The sequence below is a fragment of the Camelus ferus genome, chromosome 1 (assembly GCF_009834535.1).
Source record: "Camelus ferus isolate YT-003-E chromosome 1, BCGSAC_Cfer_1.0, whole genome shotgun sequence".
Classification (NCBI taxonomy): domain Eukaryota; kingdom Metazoa; phylum Chordata; class Mammalia; order Artiodactyla; family Camelidae; genus Camelus; species Camelus ferus.
In genome coordinates this window covers 109541795-109558678 of record NC_045696.1, presented here as the reverse complement: position 1 = coordinate 109558678, position 16884 = coordinate 109541795, and the positions used below count along the sequence as shown (strand labels likewise).

The 16884-nt window shown below is 54.6% G+C and overlaps 1 protein-coding gene across 1 annotated transcript in view; it reads right to left on the bottom strand.

Annotated features, from left to right (window-relative positions):
• Positions 1-749: 749 nt before the first annotated feature.
• Positions 750-16884, bottom strand: part of SLCO2A1 (solute carrier organic anion transporter family member 2A1) — a 76594-nt gene continuing 60459 nt past the window's right edge. Inside the window, 10 exon segments of the mRNA XM_006179712.3 lie at positions 750-2688; positions 3814-3937; positions 5888-5952; positions 8588-8715; positions 8717-8752; positions 11010-11175; positions 12826-13015; positions 14065-14229; positions 14723-14801; positions 16627-16763. Coding sequence (XP_006179774.1) covers positions 2568-2688; positions 3814-3937; positions 5888-5952; positions 8588-8715; positions 8717-8752; positions 11010-11175; positions 12826-13015; positions 14065-14229; positions 14723-14801; positions 16627-16763 — 1211 coding nt within the window. The 3' untranslated portion in view covers positions 750-2567.

Below are 16884 nucleotides of genomic sequence, written 5' to 3'. Positions count from 1 at the left end.
CACTGGCCCCTGATGGCAGCCACCCAGGAGATCAGATTCACCCTGTCCTCTTCCACTCACATCTGAGCTAACCAAAGGCCTACTGAGTGTCAATGTCTCGGTGGTCTAAGCATAAGTGGGCGTCCCTGACGCTCTGAGGACCCACCACACTGGGTTTGACCACCACCCGCATCAGCCTCACACAAGGGGCCGGTGAGAAGTGTCACTCCTGGGTCCCCCTCAGACCTAAATAAATAGCCCTGGAGCTGGGTGGAGAGGGCTGGGAGCCTGCTTTAACAACACCCTCTACGAGAGTCTGACACTCAAGGAGGCTTGTTAAGCTTTGCTCCAGACATGAAATGAAGGTGAGTGTTACGGTCCCTGTTGGCAGTTGGAAAGATTTGCTGCGGAAACAGCAGGATTGGCTGTGACCAAGTGATCGGTGATGATTATGACATTAGTTCTGTTCTGTATCGTGGACTTAGCTGTTCGTGTCCAACCCCACTTCTGCACAGAAACTCAAGGGCAGGGATCAGGTCCCCCAGAGCCCTGCACCGTGGGCATTTGACAGTCCCCTGCAGAGATTCACTGACCAAACAAAAGGTGTCTGCTGCCTGCTCTGTACCAGGCTGATGGGTTGAGTTGTGTTACCTCCCATCCCCCCAGCCGTGGGCCCCTGAGGGTCGTGTCAGGGCATCCCCTCTGGCCAGAGGCACAAGTTCTGTTGGCTCTCTGACAGATATACATGACAATGCAAATTCATGACCAAGTTACATCAGTAGCAAAATTATACTATATTAATAGCAATATCATAATAGAATAAAGGCTTCAGAGGGCAACCATCTTCCAGAATCTAAAGGTTGGCATTCTCTGTTGATGAGCTCAGCTGAAGGCAGCGCCTTCAGAATTTGGTTAAATTGCAGCAAGAAGGACCAGGATTAGTCGCAGGGAATCATTTTCCAAGCAGGACCATTTTAAAGGCTGACACTGGCCCCTGAGGTTGCATAGAGCCTCCCTTCCTGAGTGAGAGCTTAGGAAACAGAGCTGGTGGCTTTGGAATCAGGTTGTCTGTAGCGGTGGCCTTCACAAAGACTTTGGTCCCATGGCAGAGTGGCCATTGACATTCTACCATATGAGGCCTTCCCCAAAGTGGCTTCTGGAAGGGTCTTCCAAGAGGAGAGACACTCAACAGCTCCATTCACCTGTGACCATGACCAACGGCCAGCTGCCCCAGGGGACAGGGTGAGTCAGCTCTCTGTCTCTGAAGGCCAGGTGTGGGCTCAGTCCATCTCTGGTTCCTGCTGTGAATCCCCCGCGTTGCCCAGCAAGCCCTCTCTACAGATGGAGGGCGGGGAGGTGAGACCACAGGGAAGCTCAGGGGAGAACCACACACTAGCGCTGCCTTATACAAAAGTCAGTCTCCAATAAATAAAGTATTTGTGGATGAAAGGCCTCCTTTGTTGGCTTCTAACTCTGAACCTCCACCCCACAGCAGCAGCGCCTCTCTGCCCTGGGGGGTTGAGAAGAGGCTGAGAAATGTTGACGATTATAACAGGCATGTTGGGAACCCGGGAAGTCACCTTCTGAGGCCTGTCCTTTCTGGGCTCAGCTGGCCGTCCAGCTTAGGCAGCTTCTGACAACCTCTCGGTTTCGGCACTTGTTTGGCTGACATCTCTGACCACCTCTTTACTCCACGACCCACAGGCTAAGTCCAGACAGGGGAGCCAGTGTGAAGCCACGGTCATCTGCACCCGAGGAAACTTGGGGAGGGTCTTCCCATCACTTTGAGAGGAGGAGTCTTGTCTTCACACTGTGGGGCGGGGGTGGCATCATGGCCACCCACAGCCTGCCTCGGCTTCCCCAGGATGTGGCTTTCCCAGTTTGAGAAGTACCCCCGGAAAGACAGATAAATGTGCGCAGAGCCGCGCACGGCAGGGTCCAGAGTTCATGGGAACAGCACTTGGATGACCCATTCTCAGGGTGTCTTAGTCCCAGTTCTGGTGCCTGAGTGTGGGTGAGAGAGGGAGCAGCTGGCTGGCCACACTTCCCAACCCGGCAGTTCCCAAAGTGGCCTCTCGGGGCAGGGAGCGAGCATCTGAGGGGAAGGGAGCCAGCCCCTCCTGGGGTCTGTGCTGGTGCTAAACCCAGATGCAGAGGCGGCTGAGCCAGGCTACCCCTAGGCTGGTTCGGGCCAATAATAACTCAGCCCCTCACTTCTTCCTCTGGGCAGAGACCCAGAGGTCTCCCCACTTAGGAAACCATCCCCTGCAGGGTTGGTGGGGGACAGAGCTGCCTCAGTGAGCATCCTCGTCGGGCAGGGTGAGCCTGGGCCTCTGGTTGGGGCCCCTCCCAAGGAGCCAGGGAAGACCCAGCCCTCCAGCTCTGTGCCCACCGGGCCCAGGTGCACAGCAGCCCTAAGGGACCCTAGGGGTGGGGGTTTTGGGAGGAGGGGACAGGGAGGGAAAATGGCAATGGGGTTTTCTTTCTTATTTAGGAAACAAAAAGGAGACGCCATGTTAACATTAGTAATATAGGCAGGTGTGGGGCAGGGTCCGCTCCCGCAAGCAGGGCGCGGGCCGAGGTCACAGTCAGATGAGGCCGGCAGCCTTGTCCTGCACATTGTACTCCTTGTTCTTCTTCACCCGCCAGCTGATGAAGAGGAGCAGCAGCGTGCCCAGGGCCTTGTAGCCCACCTGCAGGCCCAGGTACCTGGGGGCAGGAGACGGGACCGCTGAGGGGTGTGGAGGCCCTGGGGCCTGCATCCCAGGGCCAGGGCCACCAGGAAGAGTGGCATCATTGTCACAGTGGCCTAGACAGTGTGTCGTCACCACCCAGGTAAGGACCCGACCCCAGCCAGGTGGGGACCAGGTGGGGACCGCTTTCCTCATTGTTTTTATCCTCAAGGGTACAAGCCTCCCAGGGACTGGGCGGGGAGTAGACATGGAGCACCCAGTGCTCCTCATCCCTGCCCTGGCGCCCCCCAGAGGGCCAGAGGCAACACTGCAGCCTCAGTCAACCTGCAGGGTCCCAACTTCCCAGCAGAGCCAGAAGGAGAGGGTAGCTTCCCGCTGCCCTCTCGGCCGACCCTCTCCCGGCCTTCTATGCCACTCCTACAGCACTTCCAGACCCCATCCAGCCCCTCGAGCCCACTCTCCCCACGGTTGCTTTTTGTTTGTTTGTTTTCATGTTTTTGTTTTAAGTTTTTTGAGGGGGAGGTAATTAGGTTTGTTTGTTCGTTAATTAATTAATTAATTAATGGAGGTACTGGGAATTGAACCCAGGGCCTTGTGCATGCTAAGCACATGTTCTACAATTGAGCTATACCCCCACCCCCTACCTCACTGCTTCTGTCTGCATGAGGCAGCAGGTGAGGTGGCCAGAAGGGGTGCAGAACTCAGGGTGCACTGCAGCTGGGCTCGGACACCTGAGGCAGGTTGCACCCACCTGCCCTTGGCCTCTGCCAGGAGCCAGGAAGGGCCACCTCTTTCTGAGCAGCAGGAGGCTGGCCTGGCATCATCACTGCACAGCCATGGCTTCTCCCTTGGGCTCCAGCCACCCTCTGTCCCTTTGACAAAACTCTTTCTGCTGCTGTCCCTCCCAAGAGCCAGGGGGGATCACAGACAGGGGGCCACATCGGAGCAGTCCCTGGGGCTTGTTTCTTGGACGGCTCTCTGTGAGCCCCAAAATGCGTGTCACTGGTGGCCCCCGCTCCCTGCCCATGGCAGCACCCCTCTGGTCCTCCCAGTCAGAGGCCTGACAGCTCCCTGACTGCTAGAGCAGACAACTGCCCTCAGCTCGGGCCTGGGGCCTGGCCTGGGCACGCGGGGCCCTCACCTGTCTCGGAGAGCATCGTTGTCGTAGTAGGCGCAGGCCCCTCGCCTCCCTGAGCACTGTGAGCTCCACCGGATGCAGGAGTAGTCGATGGTGAGGCCGTAGAGGGCTGGAGACGGCAGCCAGGCTGGCACCAGCGGGAAGAGAGTTCAGAGAGCCCAGGTCACACGGTGCTGCTGTCGGCGAGCCCCACCCACATCCCTTGGCGCCCCTGCACGGCTCACATGCATGAGGGCAGCTCTGCCCCACCCCAGGATCCACAGCAACTTTGCAAAGCAGAATAGCTTTCCGTGAAGCCTGAATTACTCTCTCACTTGAGTCTTAGGAGAGAAAAGAGACCTGAGCCATCCTTTCAGGGCCATGTGAGTCACAGATGTCACCGTGCGCCAGCTCAGACAAATTACACAGTTCCCCTACTTGGAATCGGCCCAAGTGGAGCCGTGCTGGGCTCCACTGGGTGGCAGGAGGCTCCTGAGGGCACGAGTCCTTAAGGCCTCCCAGCAGCCGGGAGGTGGGTGGGCGCCCTCATTTTAACAGGGAGAAAGGTGGGCTCGGCCGGCTCACCACGGCGTAGCGGGGCGGGATCAGGGCTGGACTTTGAACTCTTGTTTTTGGAAGTTTGAGTCCCATGTTCTTCCACTAGGCCAAGCTGCCCTGCTGGCTTAGACAACACCCTCCGAAGACCCTCAACACCCTGGCTGCTCAGAGCCTCTGCCCCAGGCCCCCTGAACTTCCACACTGCTGAGAGGTGAGACCCAGGCCCTACAGCTGCCAAATACTCACACCAGCCCCTGCATCCTTAGCCACAGTTCTGGGCAGACCCTGGACTGGGGAGCGGCTTGGCTGGATCCGCACCTAGGCCAGGCCACCCCATTCTCAGAACCACTGTGCTGAGAACAGCCTCCCTGATTCTGTTTAGGACCCTGTGAGATGCTGCTTTAGAGGAAAGGAAGAGGCAGTCTTCTGCTGCGGCTCCATCCAGAAATGAGAACCTTCAAGAACCAGCCTCTCTTCTCAGACCCTGCTGATTCCCGAGTCTCCAGGTTAATTAGGGGTAGAAACTGGCCACAAGAACTGACCTTCCTGAATGATGTTCCCTGAATAGAAATAAAGTCCAGAGAAATGTTCAACCACTGAAAAAGCTGGTTCACTCCTCACCCAACACCTTGCACAACCTTGGTTGGAGAGGGCCCCCTGGGGCTTGCATGCAGCAGGCCCCAGGAGAGACGTCTCCCCAGAGCGATCCCGGAAGCCACTGCGGGGTCAAGTGCAGACCAGACTGTGGGCTCCACAGGGATTTCAGCGTTCAAGGTCAGAAAGTGCACCGTGATCGCAACAGAAGTCCCTCCACTGCAGCCACCAGACTCCCCACGGCCATGTGGGCCCCCGGGTCTTTAATAAACGTGTCCAGTCCCTTTACTTTGAGTACCTGTCACTGCAGGGTCTCCACATTAGTGTGCTGTGTTTAATCTGGTGCCTGTAAGTGTCTAGAAGGGACAGTCTAGCATGAGCCATCTGGGAAAGGCCCGCAGTGTCCCCACTCCCAGGGAGGGGACCCCGCACTCAGCTCACACTCCCTTCCACGCACACAGCACCCTTCCTCCGTGGGCTCCAGGCTGCTGGAGAGCATGCAGGGTTGCCGGCAGAGGTCCCCGCTTTGCTGAATTGAGGTGGGAGGAGTGGGTTTTGTAAAATGGAAGGGAAGCCAGGGCAGGGCTCTGCAGCTGTTCTGGCTGGGACAGGAACACGAGGTTTTTGTTCCTACAGCGAATTCTTGGAGAGAGATGAAAAAACACCTGCCTTCAACGTGCTCTTAGACATTCTCCACTGTGTCCACTTTTCCTTTTTCTTACATAATTTAGTTTGGAATTAATGTCTGAGATGGAATCTTTCCTAACCTCAAATGACAGGGAAACCGCCCATACGGGGTTTGGCATTTGCTGTTGCGTTGGTACAGCTTCTCTTTACAACAGAGATGAGATGGGGCTTTCCCCCATCCGCGTCCTGCACTGCACAGCCCTCCGATTTCCCCTCACCTGGGGTCACTCGTCAGGAAGGGCGCGTCTGCAACACTTACCCAGCAGACGCATCAGCAAGAACTGCACCCCGATGGCAAATGACTTCTCCTCCTGGTTCACCACGCTGCCAAGGAAAACAGGCAATCAGCAGCGGGAGGACCCAGAGCTGTGCCTTCCCTCCGTCAGAACCTGCCCTCGCGTGGCCTGTCTGGCTTCCCCTTGGCCAGCGCTTCTGTTTTTGGTTTCAGAGATTCTCAGAGCAGGATGGCTGGACCAGCCACATCTGCATCCCTGGGAACGTGTTGGAGATGAACATTCTCAGGCCTTGCCTCAGAGGACGAATTGGACACTCTGGCGGGGGGCCCGGCAGTCTGTGTCGCGAGGAGCCCTCCGGGAGAGTCTGTGCACACTCAGGTCTGGGAACCACTGGTTGAGGGAAAGCATCTGGGGCTGAGGTGACAGTAAGGAGGGAAACTCAGATCTCGGCGTGGGTTTTGTGTTACTTCCATAGTTCTGCTAGCAAACGGGAAAGGGACCCTCTTTCAGTTTCTCAGAATGCCCACTGGGGTGGAGCAGGGGAGAGGTACCTGCTGGGATCCCCCCAGTGGAAAGCGCCTCAGATCTCAATCTAATGGACGCGCCCTTTACTGCCCACAGACCCCTCCTTTGGCCTAGTCCACAGCAGACCTTCCATGTTGTGGTCCTTAACCCCAGGCAGACTCCCTGCATTCTCAATCAAGTGGGTCTCGGGAACCTCAATTTGGTTCTGATGGAGATCTTGGGCCCCTCCTGGTCTCTGCCCCTTCAGCCCTGAATTAACACTGGCCCGCTGACCACCCCCTCTCCTGACATGTTTCTGGCAAACCTTCACTCCCAACCTGTATTTCTGTGCCTGGCCAGGGACCAGGATGGACACAAAGGAGGCTCCTGTCACAGACAAAGTCATCTTTAAACCTCAGCTTCTCCACATTACACAGCATCCACTCTTTTCTCTTTCTCAGAGGGATTTATCTTTAAACCATTTTGGGATCCTGGGGCCTCTTCTCCAGATTCAGTCCAGCCCCTGACCAGACTTCGAAGGGAGAGGTTTTCCAGAAAAGCCCATCCTGTGCTCTCCCTCCCTCCTTCCCCACCACTGGGGCTTGAGCGTCCTCGGGGAAGTGATCTGACGCACCCCAACCCTCAGCCTCGCTGCTCAGGGATTTCCTTATGAAATCTCTTTCTCCTATTCCCGCTCCTCGTCATGGCCACCCACACACCTGTCTAAGGATTCCTGGGTCCACCATGGTCCATCTGACGCTGGGTGCCAGAAGGGAGCCCCACAGGGGCCTTGGGTGAAGGTGCAGGTACTTGGAATGCGCGGATGGGGGCAGCAGAGGAGAGGCTGAGGTGGTGCTGGGAGAGGAATACTCCCTGGGCTCTGAGCATCCTAGGCGGTCTTGCAGAGTATACTAAGAATGCAGGATCTGACTGCTCGCTTCTGGCTCACTTCTCAGGGTCGTGGTTGCAAGGAGCAACCTCGAGGCCTGAGGACAAAATCTTCCCCTAGACCAGGCGCAAGCTTGCTCTGTACTAGCAGTGGCTCTCCCAGGCTCGGTGCTCCTCAGCTGTGACCTAACCCACTGCAGGTGAAACATACACCTGGGCCCCTCCATGTCACCCAGCAGGACTTGGCGGGGCACAGATAAACGATGCAATAGGGGGTTCACGCTGTTTGCTGTGCTGTGAGCAACAAAGTCCTTCGCCTTTGACCCAGGAGTCTCCTGGCTTCTGCCAGCATCCTTGTGAAGCAGTAACAGAAACAGGAGCTTGGTAGTTTGCAAGTTAACTTGTAAACAGGGTAAAATCTCAGACCCTCCTCATCTTCTAGCCTTCTGGGAAATAGGTCATTGCTACTTAGCTAGCTAGTAATAATAATAATGTTAATAGTGACAATCAATATGCAGAGTACCTTGTCTTTACAAACCATTTTACCATATAAACCCTCACACCCATCTTTTGAGGTCAGTATCATTAACCCACTTTCATAAATGAGAAAACTGAGACCCAGCGAGGCTGGCAACACCCAAGCACATTCCGCCAGCGTAGGGGAGAGATGGGCCTTTGACCCTGGCCCTGGGCTTCCAAATCCTGTGGTTCTCCCTCTCTGCGTGCGTGCGAGGCAGGAGAGGACAGGAGGGAGGCGAGCAGGGGGTGAGTATGCGAACTTGGTTGAAATGTTATTTCCTCCTTCACAGAGTGTGAGGTGAAGGGAGGGTCATTCGCTGTCCAAACCTCAGGGACACCTCTGCCCTCCCCCACTCCTGCCTGGTCAGCCCCGCCCTTCTGACCTGGCTCCTAGCACACTGGACTTTCCTCATTTGCATCCTTCCCATAGTCATCATTCTGCCCCTAGAACCTTCCTCATTTTCCTTCCTTGATTTTGTGCATCCAACTGAAATTCTCCTCCCTCCTCTCAGTTCTTTTAGGACTTAAAGATAAGTGAATCTATAGGCGAGTCCACAGTGTGGAGCCAGGTAGCCTGGCGTGGTCCCTCCACGTGCAGGACAGAAGTGCACGGACGCCGTGAGACGAGTGAGGCTGCAGTGAGGGATGTCACACGGGCCCCTGGCACTGCTGCACCAGCATTATCTCCCTGTATCACCCCAAGACCATCACACATCCGTGTCCGGAGGACTCTGAGGGCCAGGAGAGCCGAGATGGGGGCAGCTGGGTACATACAAAGTGAGGGAAGCACGGGGAAGAAGAGGCACACTCACCGCAGAACCATCATGTAGAGGGGGTTGTGAGAGATGCAGGCTATGAGGGCCACGAAAGAGATGAGGAAGACGGTCGGCAGCAGGAAGTGGGCACAGGGGATGGGGCAAGGGCCGGTCTTTGCTGAAGCCTGATCCCCCGCTCACGCAGCTGCAGTTCAAGTAGGTCTTGGAGGGAGAGGGAGGGAAACGGGAAACCTGCTGTTACTGTTTTGCCTCCCCACACTTCAAATGCCTTCTCACCCCTCTGCCCTGGTGATGCTGGATGCAGAGGCTGAAGAGACCAGGTGAGAGTTTCAGGTGCCCCCTGGAGCCCGCGTCTGACCACTGTTTGGGCAACAGAAATCATCTTCACCAAAAGCAGTTGACCAGGGTGGGCTGGGCTCCTCCCACAGTTCCACCCACAAGGATACACAGGATTCCACCACCAGGCGAGGCCCACCCAGCTAGGGACCAGGAGCTGGGAGGGCTCTCCTCTGGGCCAGGCCATCCTGTGCCCAGCAGTTGTGGTTTTGTGGGTTGTTGTTTTTGTTGTTTGTGTGTTTACTGCAGGGATGGTTAGGAAGATAAAAACAAGAGGACATAGCAGTGGGAACACAGTGGAATCCACTGAGCTTCCTGCCTGAGAGGAATTCCTCCTATCTGTAAAGGATTCTGTTTCTAGTCTGCAAGTCTCACTTCCCTTGGCAGCCACTGCCAGTGTCAGGTGGCCTCAACTTCCCTCTCACAGTGTCTGATGGACCAGCCTACGACTATTCAAGTGTCAAAGCAGTTATAGAGCCAAGATTGGAGCTAATGAGCTGGTATGCTTCCTTCTATCAGACATTGGAACTACATACCCTCTTTACTTTGGCTGCTGGGAAGCTCAGAATTAAGTTATCTACACTGTTGCTGCTACTTCCCTCAGTCTGGATTTTTTTAAACATCGATATTTTTCCTTATAATTTGCTATTCTTTTTTCTTGATATGATGCTAATGGGTTTTGGTCCTGATGTGCTTGTGCTGTTATTGGAAACTTGTCAAGATTATTTCTGGAAGTAGATGAGTCAGAGGTAAGTAAATAAAGATAAGAAAGCCACAAAAGCCACCACAGACTCCTCCGGCAAGGAGGCAGCCGAGGGAGCATCCTGTCCCAATTCTCTGGCCTCCTGCTGCCGAGAACCATGCTCCTCTGCCCACACAGGTGGCTGTGGATGCAGCCTTGCCCTGTCCTCTCAGAGGAGGATAGTAATCCCTGCCTGTGGATGGGCTAGCCTTGCCCCTGCCCTCCACACAGGCTTAAAGGGATAAGACTCAGTCCTCTCCTTGGGGCATCCTCAGGGAGGACAGACTTCCCAGTGCTCACAGGAAAAGGACACCCAAGTCCTAAGCCTGGCCTGCCGGGCTCCGGCCCCTGCCTGTTCCCTGGTCAGAGCACTCTGCCACTGCCCCTCACTCCGCACCAGCCCTGGCCTTCTCTCTCTTCTACACCAGCTCATTCACACCCTGGGGCCTTGTGCTTGCCCTTCCTGCACCTGGAACACTTTACTCCCAGGTCTTCATAACATTGTCTTCTCTTGGTTGTTCAGTTCTTAAAGTCACCTCCTCAGGAAGGCCCCCAGGCACTCTCTGTCCGATTAAGTCTCTTCATGGGATGGGTTACTTTCTAAATTTCCCTTGTGCATTTATTTGGTAGAATGCAAACTCGTGAGGGCAGGGACCTGGTCTGGTGGGTTCCTTGCTGAATCCTCAGCACCGTGGCTGTCTGGTGTTCACTAAGTATTTGTTGAACAACTTGAATTGGCTTGCAGCTGGCTGATCCCAGAAGGCCGGGAGCTGCAGTGCTCAGAAGGCTGGCCAGGACCTTGCCAAGTGAGCGCAGTGAATGTGGGTTGTGTGATCAGAAGACTGGTGGCTGGGAGATACCTGATCTTGAACAGATGTGCCCCAGGCTGAGGCAGGGCCCTGGGTTCTAGTCCCAGATTTGCCCCTGAACAGATGTAGACTTCAGGTCAGCTGCGGAGTGTCAGGAGGGGTGGAACTAAATGCCCTCCGTCACTACTGCCAGCTCTAACCATCCGGGGCCACACTGCAGAGGTCTTCTGCCCTTTATTTATCTGGGCCCACCCATGTGGCTCGGCAGTAAGGCCAGGGTGCAGGACTGCAACATGCCCACTAGCACCCGTCAGGGTGAGACTGGCAGGCCTCCGTGGAAAGAGTGCTCTGGCTCATTTCTGCTCTGAGCACTGTTGGGCCTCAGGAATGTGAATTTTTGGACATCAGCCAATCGTTAATTGACTTTGGGCTGTAGGAATCTGGTCTTGACCTTAAAGGAGGGAGGTGCAGAGAAGATGGGTGTGTCCAGGATGCTGGGAATTAGTTGGGTGGAGCCCCGCCCATCCCCGGAGGAGCAGGCTGCGAGGACACACACTGCCCTGGCCCTTACCGCCTGCTTGGTGGCTATCGAGCTGACATTGATGTAGCTGCAGCCGGCATGGCAAGGGGAGAGGTACTCAACCCCATTGTCTCCGCAGACCGGGTGGAAGATAGAGTCCGGGCACGAGCAGTGCCTGCGGCAGGCGGGAGGCTGTGGATGTATAGAACTTGGTGTCCTGCTAACAAAACAGGAAACGGGAATCAAACAAAGCAAGACCAAAGGAAAACCTCTCCTTTCCAGCCCAGTGTGAGTTCCCCGCCTGTTAGTGTGCCTGTGCGTCTCTGTTTGTCTTGGGCCAGCGCCACCCAGGGATCCGAATTATGCCTCTTGGAGCCAACGGGGAGTTTGACGCTGGCCTGTGCTCAGGGCCCCTCTCCATTTCTTCTACCAGGAGGAGCCTGAACCTATCAACTAGTTGTTGGAAAGTCTCGGTTGACAAACCCCTTACTGTAGAAGGGTCAAGACAGCCAACCAATCAGGACTCTGATGAGACAGATGGCAGGTGCTATGGGAGAGTCATGGGCGATATTTCCCTTCCCTTCTCTTTCATCTGGGCTTGGGCTGCGGCCCCTTGAGGCCATTCAGGGTCTAGATGGCTCCTGCCTCTGGGTCTACGTAGCCAGTGTCCAGGTCACTCCATCCCCCAAGCTTCAACCAAGGGGTTTCACTGGCTGATCTCATCAGTCTCATTGTCCCCCATATCTGAAATTCAGGATCTTCTTTGGGGAAAGTTGGGATAGGAGGCCGATAAACCACAGTTTGGAGCTTTGCTGAAATTATAATAAAATTATACTAATGCCAGTTAACAGTAATGGAGCATCTCTTAATGCCAGGCACTGCGCCCGAGGGCTGTTCATGCACCGTCATCACTGTAAGTCTACAATGAATGACACTCCTTTTGTGAATGAGAAAACTGAAGATCAGATAAGTTAAGAAACTCTCCCCAACTAATAAAGAACAGGGCCAGAACAAGAAGCCAGTCTGATGACAAAGCCCTGGGCTAACCTCCCAGTGAAAGCTTTCTTGGTCTCTCAACTCACAGTCAAAACACCAATACTAACGGGGGGAGGGGGCGTTCTGGGGGACCCTCCCTTCCCTCAAACCCACCAGGGACAGGAGAGGTTCTTTCACAGTGAAAGACAGAGGAAACAACAAGGCTGAAAAGTAAGGCATCTCCAAGTGTTGCCACCTCATTAGGCAAAATCTAAAAGAAGAGGTGTTGAAAGGTGGCTCCCAGTGGAAAAAAAGTTAAGTGCTCCTTCTCAGCACCTCCCCTCCTGGGCCTCAAAGCCCTTCCTGAACACGAAGCCAGACCTAAAACTTAAAACCCTGCTGCCTTGTGCAAACCGACAGGTGTACTTTACCTGCCCTCTTCCTCACCTGTCCTAATTTTTCAAGTCTGCCATCACTTTCATTGTTCTTTCTCAGATCTTTTCAAATCCCCATCTCTCATCTTTCTTTGGCAGTTCAATGAGACCCTGTAATTCTAGCCAGTATAGAGCTGATGCTAAACATAGCTATTTCCTGGTTCCTGAGGCTCACAGCCCTACAGATTTATCCTGAGACCAAACCAGTTCGTTTCTGGTGCTTCTAAAAAAACAGAACCCTAACCCTGATTGCTGGTGGTCCACTAGGACTCTCTGGTTTCTTCTCATAATTGAGCATACTATTCAAGACCTGATTTTCTCTTTCACCACATAAGAGATAAGGTCAAAAGAGGAAAAGAAGAGAGGAGAGTGGAAGAAGCAGAAAGGAAGATGTGTGGCAGCCACATCTGGGTTCTGGCCTCAGCAAAGAGCATCTCCTCACCATTGGCTCCCATTACCTGGGGGGATAGACCTCTGCCACAGTGGGGGTGGAGCACCCCATGAAGAAGAGAGGGGCACAGAGGATCATGGAGATGGTGATGATGGTGGCGGCCACTCGGGGAATGGTTTGCAGAGAGAAAACGAAACGCTTCATGAGGATTCCTCCAAACAGCATCCCCAAGGCTGCAGCAGGGAGGTTCACAGCACCTAGAGATAGAAAGAAGCTGGTCTGGGTGTACAGGCCTCGGAGTGGGTGGGGCTACCCACAAAGCTGGACCACAGAGAAGGGGGCATGGTCTCCTGAAAGGACATTCGGTATGTTTTACTGCAGTAACTGCAAAAACCAGATGTCATTAACTGAGCATCTACTATTTGCACGTTGACAGTTCTCTTGACATGGAGGCTTGCCCTACCTGTGCAAAGAATAAAGAAAGTGGGGCCCTTGCCAGAGGGATGTGGGCAGAATGTGCATTTATGAAGCACCTTTCATTACCTGTCCCCTCACTGCATCCTTACTATGACCACACGGGGTTAGCAAGACACTGGTGGTGCCTCCTGCCTGATGTGCTAGACAGAGGCCAAAGGCTAGAGGGGTGAGGTCACAGCCAGGAGCCACACAAGAGGTCAGAGGACCTTGACCACATCCATATGGTCAAGCTCACCTGTGAACTGGGCCCCTTAATTCACTTGGGCATTTGGTGGGACCACATTAGTGCTTCTAAGCCTCAGCTGCAAAAAACACTGGTGCTGGATGCTGGCCCCCCCACAGAGATTCTGCTTTCACTGATCCAGGGTGGGGCCTGGGTGTCTGCGTGTTTTAAAGCTCTCCAGGGGAGCCTAAAGTGCAGCTGGGGTTGGGAATCACTGGGCCACATACCCCTCATCCAGGTGAATGTCTTCAAATCCTTGGAGAAGAAGGAAAAAAACCCAGAGGCATTTTTCTTAACCCCCAATTCAATCCTCTCTTTCCTCTGTTGCCCCAGTGATGTCAGGCCCTTTGGGAAGCAGTCAGGCCTTCAGCCTCTCTGAGAAAGACAGCCCTCCTCCACCCCAGCCTCCGCCCACTCCTGCCTGGAATGATAGGGACCCAAGAAATCTGCCAAGAACATTCTAGATTGCCAACCAGGAAAAATGTCCTTAAAATTCTTTCTCCTGGGCAAGAACCCTATGGCTCCTGTCTGCGTCCGGTCTGGTCACGCCTGTCTCTGGATGGGCGACAGGAGGGCCCAGAGCCGGCAGTGCCCGGGGGAGCTCACCGATGAGGAGGTTGGCATAGGCTGCAGAGGCACCGTACTGCTTCTCCAGGAACTTGTTGAGGAAGGTGGAGAGGCCGGCAATGACGGAGGAGAATGTGCACTGGGCCAGGACCACCAGCATGAAGAGCGGGTTCACCAGGAGCCGCAGGAAGATGCGGGGAAAGCCTGCCGACAGACTGTCGTCAGGGCCGGGCCTCTGGGCAGCGGTCACCCTGGCCGCCCCCAGGCGGCTCCCCTCTCTCCTTCAGCGCAGAATCCAGCGGCCGGAGCCGTCCAGCGGCCAGTGGGGGGACACGGCCACTCAGACTCGCACTCAGCCTGCTTATGGGCTAAATAAAATGAGGATGGGCCTGGAAGAAATCAGGCGGCGGGTGGATAGAAATAGAACAAACACGGGAACATTCTCCTCATGTGATGGCCGCCTCCACAGGAAGGGAGGAGAGAGGAGAACGTGGGCCAGACCATGGGGCTGGGGCTGCCTCTGCCTGCGTGTGGGTCTCCTGCCCTCGGCAAAGCAGCAGTCACCAGAACCCCCTGAGGGAACGGCCAATTTTAGACCACCCGCTCTTCCTGTGCCTCGCCACACCCTATACCCCACGGGCTGGGCTACCCTTGACCGTCCCCCCCCCCACCCCCAAGCCAGCCGTCACTCAGTTACGTTTAATGAAATCCAGCAGGGAGCTTCTTGACTTGGCCTTCTCCATCTTCCTTGCCTCATCCGTGATGGCAGGAGTCCTCTGAAGGCAGCAAAGGGGCTGAGTGTGAATGGCCCAGGTTCCCTGCAGCCACCCTTCCCTGGGCTCTTGATCTCGCTGGTCTTGGTGGCCCAGGACTGGGCAGCGGTCAGCTACCCCAGGTGGTGGTGGGGGGCACTGAAAGCCATCACCACCTGCATGTCGGTGAGCCTAGTGCTCTGGCTCCGACCAGAACGCATCCACGCCATTGCCTTCCAAGGCAGCCTTGGGCGTATCACTTTGTATCTGGTTGCTGACTGATGCCAAAGGTATCTGAGTGGACCTCACTCCCTGACTGTCTGTCATGGCCACTGACATGTCCTCAGACATGTTCTTCCCTGTCCTCAGATTCCAGGGGCTGCTGGCTTCTGAGACACTTGGGTCTAGAACGACCTCTGTTCCCAGATCTCTCTTTCAGTCTCCCCTGTGGAGTCCCTGCTCCAAAAGTTGAGTCCTGCTCACAGCTCTGACCTGGCTCTAAGCCTGGACTTTATGTGCAGAGCCCCTCAGTGAACTCACCAACCACTTCTGAACTCATCAGCTGCAGCCTGAAGCCCCAGCTCTGAACCACCATACCTGCACTCAGACACCATTAAGAACCCCTGGGGAGACTCATCACAGGCCCAGGAGCTCCCGTTCATTTAGGGCTCACTCCACGGTGGGCACCATGCCTGGTGTCCCACACACATGGTCCCATTCCTCATAGCCTCCTCCAGAGACACGCTGCTCTCCCTCGTATCTTAGAGGAGAGGAAACTTAGGAGCAAGGAAACTTGCCTAAGGTCCCTTAACTAGTTTATAAGTAGCAGGGCTGGATTCAAACTCAGGTTTACTTGACTTCCAAAACCACCATAATATGCTGCCAACCTCTGAAATTCTTCCCTAAGACAAGCCAAGAAGCCCCTCCCCCATCGCCCCTCACCCCCAAGCTGGGTCTGGATCGCACACACCTCACTGCCTAATGTCTAGCTCTGCCCCTGGCTCTAAACTTTGGTACAAACTTTAGCTCCTCTTCTCCAGTCCTGCTCACTGCTCAGTCCTTCTTGGCTCCTCCTCCAAGAACATCTACCCCTGCCTTTGTCTCAGTTGTCTGGGAGCCACTGCCCTGGTCCTCAGCTGCAGCCCCCATCTCTCCACTGGTCTCATCAGACCTCCAGCTTTCATTCCTTCCCGACTGCCTGACCTCAACTCGACCCAGCTGCCATATTGTCACCCAAGTGGTCACCATTCACTGCAGCGCCTCAGAACTTCACAGGATCAGAACAAGGTTTAGAACCATCAGCCTAATGTCAAGACCCCCACCCAGACTTCTCCCTGTTTTCCATTCTCAGCCTTCCCTGATTTTTTTTCCCCAACAGAGATGACTGGAAGATGCATGGTAGGTCAGTCTGCCCAAAATACGTTCCACTCTCACACTCCTCAGCACTCGGAGTCCTCTCCTGACTCAGTCTTTTAGAATTAGACATGATGGGCCCCATTGAATGCAAATGTCAACTGCATGAGGTTACATATTCGGCTTTTATTGGCTCTTAACCCTTTATCCCACTTTAGATGAACTCAGTGGTTCCCAAACTACATTCCCTGGAGCCCTCCTGATCCCTGGGATGCTAACATGGTAAGGGAACACTGATGTGACACCATCTTTTGGAAATTCACAAGCACTCTCACCTCTTAAAGCCTCTGAGAAGTCCTGCATCATGAAACTGCTTTACGTTTTACCGAGAATTTACTTAACTTGCTGTAGCTTCTCAGCTGTGTTTATTTTCTATACATATCTCCCTTTCTTAAACTCCTGTAACAGGTAGAACTGTGGGTTCTCAGAAGCTTACCTCCACTCCTCTGGGTATAGCTCGAGGAAAGAAAAAAAAGGGGCAAGAGGTGAGAACCAAGGAGGCTGAGGAAATGAGTAGGCCCAGCCACCAGGCTCCTATCCAACGAGGATCTCTAGGGCTCAAGTTGACTGCAGCTGAAGAGAAAGCAAAGGACACAGTGTTTGTTGGATGAATGCATGATTTCACGTTACTAGAAAGAGACCCTCTGATCAGGGGGACCTCTCTTCCCACCCTGGAGAAGAGGTGAGCCTTGAG